Below are 12827 nucleotides of genomic sequence, written 5' to 3' on the forward strand. Positions count from 1 at the left end.
CTTCATTTCCTGGGGCGGTCCGTATGTGAGCCAGTTTCTTTGTAGCGGTTGATGGTGTTTGTGACTGCACTTGGGGACACTTTCAAAGTTTTCCCAATTTTTCGGACTGACTGACCTTCATTTCTTAAAGTAATGATGGCCACTAGTTTTTCTTTACTTAGCTGCTTTTTTCTTGCCATAATACAAATTCTTACAGTTTATTCAGTAGGACTATCAGCTGTGTATCCACCTGACTTCTCCACAATGCAACTGATGGTCCCAACCCCATTTATAAGGCAAGAAATCCCACTTATTAAACCTGACAGGGCACACCTGTGAAGTGAAAACCATTTCAGGTGACTACCTCTTGAAGCTCATCAAGAGAATCCCAAGAGTGTGCAAAGCAGTTATCAAAGCAAAAGAACCTAGAATATGACATATTTTCAGTTGTTTCACATTTTTTGTTATGTATATAATTCCACATGTGTTATTTCATAGTTTTGATGCCTTCAGTGTGAATCTACAATTTTCATAGTCATGAAAATAAAGAAAACTCTTTGAATGAGAAGGTGTGTCCAAACTTTTGGTCTGTACTGTATATGGTCTGTATACGGAACCATTCATTTCAATGGTTCCGCAAAAAACACGGAATGTACTATGTATGCATTCCATTTCCATTTTTCCGTCCCGTTGAAAGATAGTCCTATTATTGCCCACAAATCACGTTCCATGGCTCCATTCAAGTCAATAAGTCCGCAAAAAAAAAAACTGAACACATACGTAAATGCATCCATATGTCTTCTGTATCAGTTCCGTTTTTGCGGAACCATCTATTAAAAATTTTATGACCAGCTCAATTTTTTCTATGTAATTACTGTATACTGTATATGTCATATGGAAAAATGGAACAGAAACGGAAACACAACGGATACATAAAAATGGAACAACGGATCCGTGAAAAACGGACCGCAAAACACTGAAAAAGCCTTACGGTCATTATCCCTACACTAATTTGGCTTTACACCACATCGCAACCTCCACCCCAAAACAGTACCTGCAGGGGGCAACCCAGATGCTCAACAGCACCCCTTGACTACACAATCCCCCGGCCACGATTCAAAAGCAACAACAGCCGCCATGCAGCACTGCACAATGTGAACAGATTGTATTAGTTTATCTTTCCACTTGGTCTCAGAAAGTAGACTAGGACCAGGCAGGCATTTACTCTTTTCAAGCTTAGTTAAATGAGTGGAGTGCTTGGCACCATAAAAAAAAAAAAAAAAAAAAAAAGTAGAACTGTAGAGGCATGCATTGCGTATCCACATGCCATGCATTAATTTTGCCTTCTGTCTTAACTTTCCAGATACACTTATGGAAAGCCAGTACAGGGATCGATTGACCTTAATATCTGTCTTAAGCAAAAAGCTTACTCTAGCTTTGGCCAAGAAACCAGCGGTGAAAGTGAAGAAGGAGAAAACTGTATAAACGTAAAGAATGCGAAGGTAAGAAGAGATTTCTTAAAGGAACAACACTATCCATTAGATTTTCTGCATTTTGTGCCTTTCAATACGTGCCACTTTGTGCTTGCAATAGGTAAATATTAATATATCAGCAGGATCATATTGTATGTTTACTTTGAGTTTGGCTACCTTCACAAAAAATTTGAGTCTCAAAGCGATGCAGAGATTGAAGGCACACCCAGCAGCTGGAGCCTTAAAACAGGTCCTTCTGTCCCATATGAAGAGGAAAGTTAATAAATGACTAGTGTTGGGCGCGAATATTCGAATCACAAATTTAATCGTGAATATCGCCACTTCGAGAATTCGGGAAGATTTAGAATATAGTGCTATACATTCGTATTTGCGAATATTCTAGATTTTTTTTCATCAGTAATCTTCTGCTTCTTGCTTGTGGGCGAATGAGAGCAATGTCTTTGTCAGAGCTTAGCAACATCCCTAGCAACCAATAGGAAAGTTACCTACCCCTTACTATATAAGAACCTCCCCAGCAGCCATTTCTTGCAGTTTTTTGCAGTTCTGAGAGAGACAGCAGTGTCATTGCTGTGCTCTGTGCTTTCCTGTGTCATTGCATTAGATAGTTAGTTAGCTCATATATATAATACAGATAGTTAGTGGGAGATAGTCAGTGTAAGTTAGATATATAGTGTAGCTGCTGTCCATACATACATGCTACAGACATAATGCTGTGATGTCACAAGTTCACAACTATACTTAGTGCACCAATCAGTAATATGTGGTCAGACCTGCTAAAATGTGAAGCTGCACGTATTGTGCCAAAATATGCGCGTCATTAATTGCCGATTTGCGCAATCGCAATTATATTGGAGCACTCTGCATATAAAGCTATTTTAATGTTTTGCCGTGCCAACCATTTTCTCCATTCTTAGGAAACTTCTAGCAGCTTAAAAAATGTAGCAAAAGTGACCCACGCCTGTATTGCGCGTGTAATACGCGCATATTACATTGCCGATTTTCGCAATCAAGAAAATATTTGCGAAATATCGCGAATTCGAATATTGCCCCTGCCGCTCATTACTATAAATGACATATGTGGTAGTTTGATGGCCCTGTTTCAGTTCCTGAATTAGAGCCAACAAGCTTCAAGCTATACCTTTGCAGTTACCAATCTTTTGTTGAATTTTGTGCCAGAGGTCTCATTCCCACAAATCCTTGTGGTATTGGCAACCCTGGCAGGCGGGCTCACTGAAAAGGGATGAGCCGCAGTTGGTTCTGAGCTGCCGGAATACACAAAACTGGGACTTATAAGTGAAGGAGTGGTGGTAGCTATTACTGTAACACTGATATTATCAAATAGGATGACCATCATAATATACTGATTCTGCATTTATAGAAAATGTGGAAGGATGTTTGCTGAAAAAATTAAAGGCGTTGTCTAGGGATTTTAAGTGATGGCCTATGCCCATATTATCGGCAGGGTGTGACACCCCACACTTCCACTGATCAGTTGGTTTGTGTAGCTCCAACGGAAGTCAGCACTGGAAGTACACAGCACCATCAACAGTGGCTTCTACAAAGCTTCTACCATTGAAGTTGAACAAGCTACTTCCACTACAATGTCAAAAATGATGTGTAGGCCCTTGGTGCAAATGCTACCTCTGCACTATTTATATCTACACCTTTAGACATTAAAGGTGTAGATATAAAGAACTATAATATAAACATTTAACATTTTTACAAATGAATAATACTAGAATTTACACCCTTCAGAGGTCAGTCCGCTGTTCACTTTTACTTCAACACAGAAGTGTAATGTGAAACTTAAGGGTGCTAATACAACAGAGCCCCCACTTGACATGTGGCAGTTATAATAATAGCATCTTCTTCTGGGACCCTCAAGTAACAGGGCCTGCTTGAGACTGTACCCTCTATAGTTGTGCCCCTGACTATAGTAACACAGTATAATGTATGGTGAGTAGGTGTTCTAGTGTAAAGCTTTTAGGGAACATAGAATGTACACATATGCCTAAGTAGTAGTCCAACTATAAGTAGTACTATTAATACTGTTTTGTCTACATCAAGGCTACTGTTTTGTGTCTTCTAAAAGGTCTGTGAAAATGTTAACCACAAATAATACTAGACTACTCTATTGCTGTTATAGTTTGAGGGTCCTGGGCCACATACATAATCTGTAATGGGCCCTCCTTTCTATGTGCGATTTATAATACTGGTGTGTAAGAAACCAGTGAGTGACAAGTATGGCTACCCACTCAAGGAAAGAAACTCTTATAAGGTTCTTAGTTTCAACAAGGATGGTGGTTACAGCAGTCAGACGAGAGGAAACCGGCTCAGTGGTTATGATTTATGAAAAGTTTTAGAGGCAACAGGCTTAAAAGTACACAGACTTTTTGGTGGCAACCAACTTGGAGGTATAAAACCTCTTTGATGGTGCTGGCTTACTTTGCGTAGGCATTGCACCCGTTTTAGGACTTGACACACTTATATAGTACACACTTAATCCCTGTATCATACAGAAGGCAGAGAACAGCGGCGGAGGCATTGCGACTCAGCACCTATTATAATTAAATGTTTCTGCATTCCAAGGGCAAAGATACAATCAAAACTAGGGGGGGAATCCAGGTCAGAGAACCAGGAAGAACCGGCTTAAGAAAATGCGCTTTAAACATTATGCGATATAGCAGGCATGGCCAACCTGCGGTTTTCCAGCTGTTGTAAAACTACAACTCCCACCATGTCCTGCTATAGGCTTATGGCTGTAGGTAGTCTGGGCATGCTGGGAGTTGTAGTTGCAACATCTGGAGAGCCTCAGGTTGGCTATCGCTGCTATATAGTATTACTTTTTTGTATTTTTTGTAGATGGATTCCAATGGATGCCTATCGAAAGACATCAGCCTTGGACGATTCAAGATCTCAAAGGCAGATCATCGTCAGATTTTATTAATTAAATCATCAGTAACAGAAGATCCGACAGGTAAGAATTTCTGATGATACCGGATACATCTGTTCTTTTCCATCTTTTCTATGAGGTTAGGGCAACACCACAACCTTAGATGTGCAGCTGTTGATTTGCACAACAGTTGTACAACTAGGAAGCCCATGGGTTTGAATGGTTGCTTTACATATACAACGTAATGCTTCATCTACAAGGAGAGGCAGAGCAATTGCATCTTCACTGAAACGTAGGTGTAATAGTTAAGAAAAAATAGTTAATGTCATTCCTTTGGAAAATATTGGTTACAATCTAGTCTGGGAATGTTGAATGGTCTGTTCTTTCTTTCAGGTCATATTGAGAAGGCTACTGCTGAAGTTAACATTAACACGCGTAAGACAATTACATTTTTTGAGAGCATGGCGATCTATCAGAAAGGCCTTCCATTTCATACCAGGGTACATAATAGTATTAATTTTATCGACTTGTTTTAATAAGTAAGAAAAACATTAATGAAGACCCAATTTTGCATCATTTTCTATAGTAATTAGAGATGAGCGAATCTAAGTTGACGAAGTGGAATTGAATCTGAATTTCCTTACGCTTCGTGGTAATGAATCACATTTTTTCCTAAAATGGCTGCTGCACGTTAGGACATGGAGCAAAGAACTCTGGGAACGAGGAATCACCCGCAATGCCATGCAAGCAGCCAATCAGCATATGTGATGTCACAGCCCTATAATTAGGCCATCTTGGATTCAGCCATTTACCACTGTGCTTAGTGCAGGAAGAGATGTCTGTAGGCGCTAGGGACGGTGCTAGGAAGGACTTTATTGTGCTGAAAAAACAAATTAAAAGTTCAGGGAAAGATTATTCAAGGTGTAGGGAAAGGATAGGGAGGCATCATCCACACTATAAAAGTACCGCATCGCTATAAATAAAAACTTTATAAATAGTGTACACTCCCGTATATACTAACTTTGGTCCCTGGGTAGTTCTCCACTTTCTTCTAGAAAACATTTTATATATGTATTATATTTTTTATATTTCCCTTTTTTTGCCTTGAAAAAAATCCTGCCTCACTGTCTTTTGTGGCTAAGATTCACTGGCGCTTATATCTTCTACTATTCTCTTACTGTCATATTAGTATAAAACTGTTGGTAGAAAATATAAAAAGAAAAATACATCAAAAAGAAGATGAAATAATAGAGAAAAATTCTATCAAGACACTATCAAAAAATCTGATAGAGCATGAAGAGTCAATAATCCCTAATTCATTTCAAACTATAGATGAATTAAAACAAGATGATATTAGTGATATAGGAGATATGTCATCCATTCTTACTGTAACAAATCACTGAATAAAGTGGCCTATGTGGGAGGAAATTCTCAAAACCAAATACTGTATCGTATTTATAACCGGGGGAGCAAAACGTCCACATGAGATCCGCTGCAAACGGCAATCCCCAGCAAATAATGCATCCAATGGAGGATGCCGGCAGCAGACCCCATGTGCCACAAAAAAATCCTACACAAGATGAAGTAATGTGTGGATTAGACTATAAGAATAAATTAATCATTGCAAAAGGTGCACTGCAAAGGAAAATACAAGACTAAACTCTTACGCTAGATGTTAAAATGAGAGTTTATCCAATATATTCCGTTCAAGAACATATTGAAGCTCACGCACCCGTCAAGGTATCTCAGCGCAGGACCTACTGCTAAACCTACCTATAGTGTGCGAACACTGTCTGATAGGTACTAATGTCCGACTCACAGCCAAACTTCCACAAAGCTCTAAAGTAAGATCACAAATGCTAGATGTTAAAATGAGAGTTTAGACAATATATTTAGTTCAAGAACATATCGAGCCTGTGCACCCCGTCAATGTAATCTTTGCACTTTTGCAGTGATTTATTCATTCTTACTGTACACAATGAAGAATCTGTACATAATGAAGAAGATGAACATATAAATGCAAACCAGAGAGTCCCATTTTCTCAGGAAATTATAATACCAAAGAAAACCAGATTAAGCACATTAAGAAGTAACCGTTTTGATGTACTAAATGATTGTAGTGAGTAGAGCATTGAAACTATAACCCAGCAGCAAGACCAAAATCAGAAAAGCAATATAATACAAACATTTTTTAAAAAAAATTAAATTAATACAGGGAATATAACTCAGAAGAATAAAGGACAAAAGAGAGGGGGGATAATATACAGAAAATGAAGGAGAATATCGATAATAATAAAAAAAGTAGTACTGAAAAAGACAGTGAGACAGGATTTTTTTCAGGCCAAAAAAAGGAAAATATAAAAGGGGGAGTAGGGGAGGGAAATTCGCCAAAAAAGAAAAAAATGAAGAAAGAAACAGGTAACAAAATCAGCACAAAAAAATTATAACCTGACTAAATATGCACTCACAAAATATATTAGAGAAAGGTTTAAAATTTGCGCCTACCACATTTTTCAATACATTTGAGGCATTCATAGGGATAAGAAAATTCATGCAAAAGTTAGCATTGAAAAAATATTTCAGGAAGAACAATTATCAAAAAAAGATAAAAATGATAAAGACACGAAGAAGGAGGAGCCAAATATTTACAAACATGCTAATTTGAAAATAAAATCTAAATATCATCCTGTACAAGAATATTCACAGCCGTTCAATACATTTATGAATTTAGCAACAAAAGAGATATGAAATGTAAATATTCCCTATAAAACTAAAAAATCACAATATATGAGTAATATATCCAAATCAGAGAAGCAGGCAATACTAGCAATGCAAGATACCATCAATCGGCATATAGAGGCATATAAATTATTGGTGCACCACAAAATTCAATTTAAAACACCATCTTTTATCATGAAATATAACTGTCAGATTAAGATATTTCAGAACATTATTAAAAAGCTGGAATATCCTGAAAGAAGGTAAAATAATAGGTGAATATATTCCAGATACATCCAGATTTGTATAAATATGGTGGCACCAACAAATAAATGCATAAACATACAGGTTAATAACCCTAGAATAAAAACAACCTTTAAGAGGCTATTCTCCATGTGGAATATGTGCAGTGAGTAAAAGAATAAACATCACTAAAAAGTCGGGAGCAGTAGTACAAATAACAAATATAGATGGTACAGGCTCTCTGCAGCCAGAAAATAGCAGTTTTTAATGCGATTTGCCTCGATTAAATTCGGATTGAATCAAATCTTTTTGGAAAATTTGGCGAACTGACCGAATCGCATTTTTTCAAAATTTGCTCATCTCTAATAGTAATTCTTAAGTAAGTCCAGACCACTATTTTTTATTTTCCTACTGTCTCCCATTCTCCTGCTGAGTGCAAAGAGGTGGATTGAAATACATTGTCAGGACTGCCAGGCATGCGTACAGGATGCTTGGGGATTGGCAGAAGGCATGAAGAGAAAATGAGTATATTAATAAAGAGGAGAAGAAAGCAGGTGGAGCATATATTGCATGCATCTTGTTTGTGATTTCATACAGAGTCATATGAAGGTTTTATTTTATTTTATTGTAATATTGTGGATTGTAGTATGCTTGCAGTAGTATGATTGTAGTATGCTCCATGCCCTAGCCTTGTGAATGATACCTACCAAACACCACAAACTGGAGACCAGACCTACCTGTAAATCGACAGTAAGGGTACAGCCACCACAAGTAGCTTATAGGGTTAGGTGGGAATAGATACTGATGACCTATCCTCAGCATGGGTCATCAATATCAGATCGCCAGGGTTCTGACACCTGGTAACCCCGCTGATTGGCAGTTAGAAGAGGTTAAGTGCCATGGCTTCTTCCTAGGTTATGTGACCTCACCGTACATTGGTCACATGGCCTAGTTGCAGCTCAGCCCCATAGAAGTAAATGGGGCCGGGCTGCAATACCAAGCACAGCCACTATACAATGTACGGTGCTGTGCTTGGAATGCTGCTGAGAGCCGGTTCCCTGAAACAGTGATCCTGAGGATAGATCATCATTATCATTTACTGGATAACCCCTTTATACAGTGTGAGTTTTTCCATAGCAGAATTGCATGCGGAAAATTCACAGTGTTTACAATAGCAGCAAATTAGATGAGATTTTCACAAATCTCATCCACACTCTGATGACATTTTCTAAAACAGCATCCATGCATGGCTTCATTTACAGTGTGGATTTTAAATCGTCAGTGCATCAATTTATTCTGCAGATTTCTGCAGTGGATTTGAACCTTTGCAAGGCAGAAGGGGGGAAAGCTGGGGAAAATCTCGAAATTACCTCACTAAAATCCATTTGCCTGTATGGATTTCAGCGAAATACACTGCTGATGTCCGCTGCGTAAAATCTGCAGGGAAAACGCTATATGTGACATTAACCTGACTGCAGCAAAGGCCCTGATTACCTGTTATCTTTATTCATCCTCAGGTGAAAGTAACTGATGAAAAGAAGCAGCCCATGCCTAATAAAGCTGTATATCTCTATGCCGACAAACATTCTGGAGAGCCACATACAAGTGTGACGGATGAGGATGGAATTGCTCATTTTACTCTTAACACCTCAAAATGGAGGAATGTTGACTCATTACAGGTAAGGTGGAAAATTCAGTGAAAAACTTCCATTTACATTAAAGAGGACCTTTCACCAAAAAACATGTACAGAATATACATTACCTAACAGTGCGGCCCCCAGTGATGTATTTCCGATTATTATTTTTTCAGAGGTTCTGTCGTCCGCTGTGGTCTGCAGTAGTTCTGGCGCCTCACATGTTAATGAGGTGATTCGGTTCGGGTAGGCGGTGACTAGAATTTGTACAGGGCGTGGTTTTCTTCTCCCTGGCTAACAGCGCATCCAATCAGAGCGCCGCGCTCTTAGCCAGGGAGAAGGAGCTCAAGTTCTCATGAGATTCACGAGAACTTGAGCTTTTGCACATCCCGAGGCGTGCGCCTTCTTGTAGTCCCCGGAGGATAGGATCGTAGCGGCGGCATAGGCGGCAGCAGCAGCATCCTGTCAGTAAGTTTTCATACTTACAGACAGGATGCTGCTGCTGCCGCCTATGCCGCCGCTCCGATCCTATCCGCCGGAGACTCCAAGATGGCGCACGCCTCGGGATGTGCAAAAGCTCAAGTTCTCGTGAATCTCGTGAGAACTTGAGCTCCTTCTCCCTGGCTAAGAGCGCGGCACTCTGATTGGATGCGCTGTTAGCCAGGGAGAAGAAAACCGCGCCCTGTACAAATTCTAGTCACCGCCTACCCGAACCGAATCACCTCATTAACATATGAGGCGCCAGAACTACTGGAGACCACAGCGGACGACAGAACCTCTGAAAAAATAATAATCGGAAATACATCACTGGGGGCCGCACTGTTCGGTAATGTAACATGTTTTTTGGCGAAATGTTCTCTTTAAGTATTATATTCATTATCAACTTTCTCTAAAGACATTGAACCCTTTTGTAGTAAATGTCTTCCTTCTCTCAATCCTTTCAATGCAGCAGATTCTCTCTTCCTCCATACACTAAAGAACCCTTAGATATTGTTGCATCACATGATACAACCTTTTACAGCCGTAAGAAAATTGTGGTATGAACCGAATTGTTTTGGATCTTTTTAATACCTGGTTTATAATGCTTCCTCAGGCAAGTTTGTCATCAGGTGAAGATGAAGATGGACATTCAGTCGCCAGATCTTGGATTGTTCCCTTTTATTCTGAGAGTGAAAGCCACCTTTCCATTGAAAAGCAATCAGTTGAAACAGAATGTAATTCCGATCAGACAGTGACTGTAAAATATGACATCCACAGGAAAAGTCTCGATTCTGACACTGACCATCTCCACTTTTTCTCCCTGGTAAATACTTTATCTTAATGACTGTGAAGCCATTTTTGAGTAATAATAATCTTTAAATATATACATACCGCTGACATGTTCTACTGCACCTTACAAATCAGAAGATACATGTATGGACAAAATCAGACATTAAAGAGTAACAAAGCTAGTCAGCCCTTCAGACACGAAAGGCTGCTTTACACTGATTGTCTGGCAGGTTATTGGGGACAAATATTTGTACGGACTCTCGTTCCCTACAATCTGTCCGTATAAAGGTGCCACAGATCAGCCAATGATCGCGTAAGTTCATCGAGTGAAACCCTCTTTCATGCAGACACTTAAAACGTAATTTGTCGGCAGCAGATTGTGGTGTCTAAACAGCGCTCTGCTGCCCAGAAACAATAGGGCACATTTATTAAGACCGGCGTTTTAGACACTGGTGTTAATAAGCCTTATAGCTGGCGGTGGATTCACTGAAGTTATATAGAGGTGCAGCCCTCTACATACTTAGGCAAATCCACTGCCCATTCTAAATTTAAGACCGCTTCCTGGCTGTCTTATATTTAAACCATTTTCTACGCCTAAACCAGCCAGCCCGTTCCCTTCCCCACGTTCGCCACGGCTCCTTCTTTAGACCTGCCACGAGTAGGGAAGAAGTCACAGATTCTGCCGCACCAATGGCGTGTGACAGAATCTGCGCCAGATCGTATATCTGGTCATAAATGACCCCCCAACGAGTCTGTATGAGGACGAGCAATAGCAGTTCACAGGGGTAATGAAATACACGTATTGTAGGTATATGTCAACTGAATATCACTGAGTAATTAACCTACTTAAAACTTAACTTTTATATTGGATATTTTCTAAAATAAGTCCCACAAATAGATAAATATTGTAGATAACTGCAATTGGTTATCTGGCAAATAAACATGTGTTTATAGGTATTGGGCACCACATTCAACATACAATAATGTTTTTTAAACTCACTAAATTTTTATAACCACTCACGGTTTGATGTACATTTCATTCAGACTGATGTGGGGGCTCTGAGTCCTAGGCAGGGGGGCATATTCGATGAAAAAATCCTTTTGGATCCATGAACCTTGATTGCTGCTTCATCCGCTGAAAATAGGGTCCAAAGGTTTATCAATATTCCTACCCCTCTTCTGAACAAACGAAACAGGGTATTGGGAGATATGTCAGGATATACTGCCAGATTCATCAGTGGATGAACAAAAGATATGGGTACAGCTCAATGGCCGTTAGCTGAATCGCTATATTTGATGCTCAAACTGATTAGATGTACAGGAGTGCAGAATTATTAGGCAAATGAGTATTTTGACCACATCATCCTCTTTATGCATGTTGTCTTACTCCAAGCTGTATAGGCTCGAAAGCCTACTACCAATTAAGCATATTAGGTGATGTGCATCTCTGTAATGAGAAGGGGTGTGGTCTAATGACATCAACACCCTATATCAGGTGTGCATAATTATTAGGCAACTTCCTTTCCTTTGGCAAAATGGGTCAAAAGAAGGACTTGACAGGCTCAGAAAAGTCAAAAATAGTGAGATATCTTGCAGAGGGATGCAGCACTCTTAAAATTGCAAAGCTTCTGAAGCGTGATCATCGAACAATCAAGCGTTTCATTCAAAATAGTCAACAGGGTCGCAAGAAGCGTGTGGAAAAACCAAGGCGCAAAATAACTGCCCATGAACTGAGAAAAGTCAAGCGTGCAGCTGCCAAGATGCCACTTGCCACCAGTTTGGCCATATTTCAGAGCTGCAACATCACTGGAGTGCCCAAAAGCACAAGGTGTGCAATACTCAGAGACATGGCCAAGGTAAGAAAGGCTGAAAGACGACCACCACTGAACAAGACACACAAGCTGAAACGTCAAGACTGGGCCAAGAAATATCTCAAGACTGATTTTTCTAAGGTTTTATGGACTGATGAAATGAGAGTGAGTCTTGATGGGCCAGATGGATGGGCCCGTGGCTGGATTGGTAAAGGGCAGAGAGCTCTAGTCCGACTCAGATGCCAGCAAGGTGGAGGTGGAGTACTGGTTTGGGCTGGTATCATCAAAGATGAGCTTGTGGGGCCTTTTCGGGTTGAGGATGGAGTCAAGCTCAACTCCCAGTCCTACTGCCAGTTTCTGGAAGACACCTTCTTCAAGCAGTGGTACAGGAAGAAGTCTGCATCCTTCAAGAAAAACATGATTTTCATGCAGGACAATGCTCCATCACACGCGTCCAAGTACTCCTGATCTGAACCCCATTGAGAACCTGTGGTCCATCATCAAATGTGAGATTTACAAGGAGGGAAAACAGTACACCTCTCTGAACAGTGTCTGGGAGGCTGTGGTTGCTGCTGCACGCAATGTTGATGGTGAACAGATCAAAACACTGACAGAATCCATGGATGGCAGGCTTTTGAGTGTCCTTGCAAAGAAAGGTGGCTATATTGGTCACTTATTTGTTTTTGTTTTGTTTTTGAATGTCAGAAATGTATATTTGTGAATGTTGAGATGTTATATTGGTTTCACTGGTAAAAATAAATAATTGAAATGGGTATATATTTGTTTT

General features: G+C 39.8%; 1 protein-coding gene across 1 annotated transcript in view; it reads left to right on the plus strand.

Moving 5' to 3' along the window:
• The window catches only part of LOC122942211 (ovostatin-like), a 168264-nt gene that overhangs the window by 24264 nt on the left and 131173 nt on the right, over positions 1-12827 (plus strand). The window contains exons 5-9 of the mRNA XM_044299711.1: positions 1343-1481; positions 4335-4449; positions 4759-4865; positions 8844-9005; positions 10054-10263. Coding sequence (XP_044155646.1) covers positions 1343-1481; positions 4335-4449; positions 4759-4865; positions 8844-9005; positions 10054-10263 — 733 coding nt within the window. The remainder of the gene's footprint in view (positions 1-1342; positions 1482-4334; positions 4450-4758; positions 4866-8843; positions 9006-10053; positions 10264-12827) is intronic.

This window comes from Bufo gargarizans, chromosome 6 (assembly GCF_014858855.1).
Source record: "Bufo gargarizans isolate SCDJY-AF-19 chromosome 6, ASM1485885v1, whole genome shotgun sequence".
Lineage (NCBI taxonomy): Eukaryota > Metazoa > Chordata > Amphibia > Anura > Bufonidae > Bufo > Bufo gargarizans.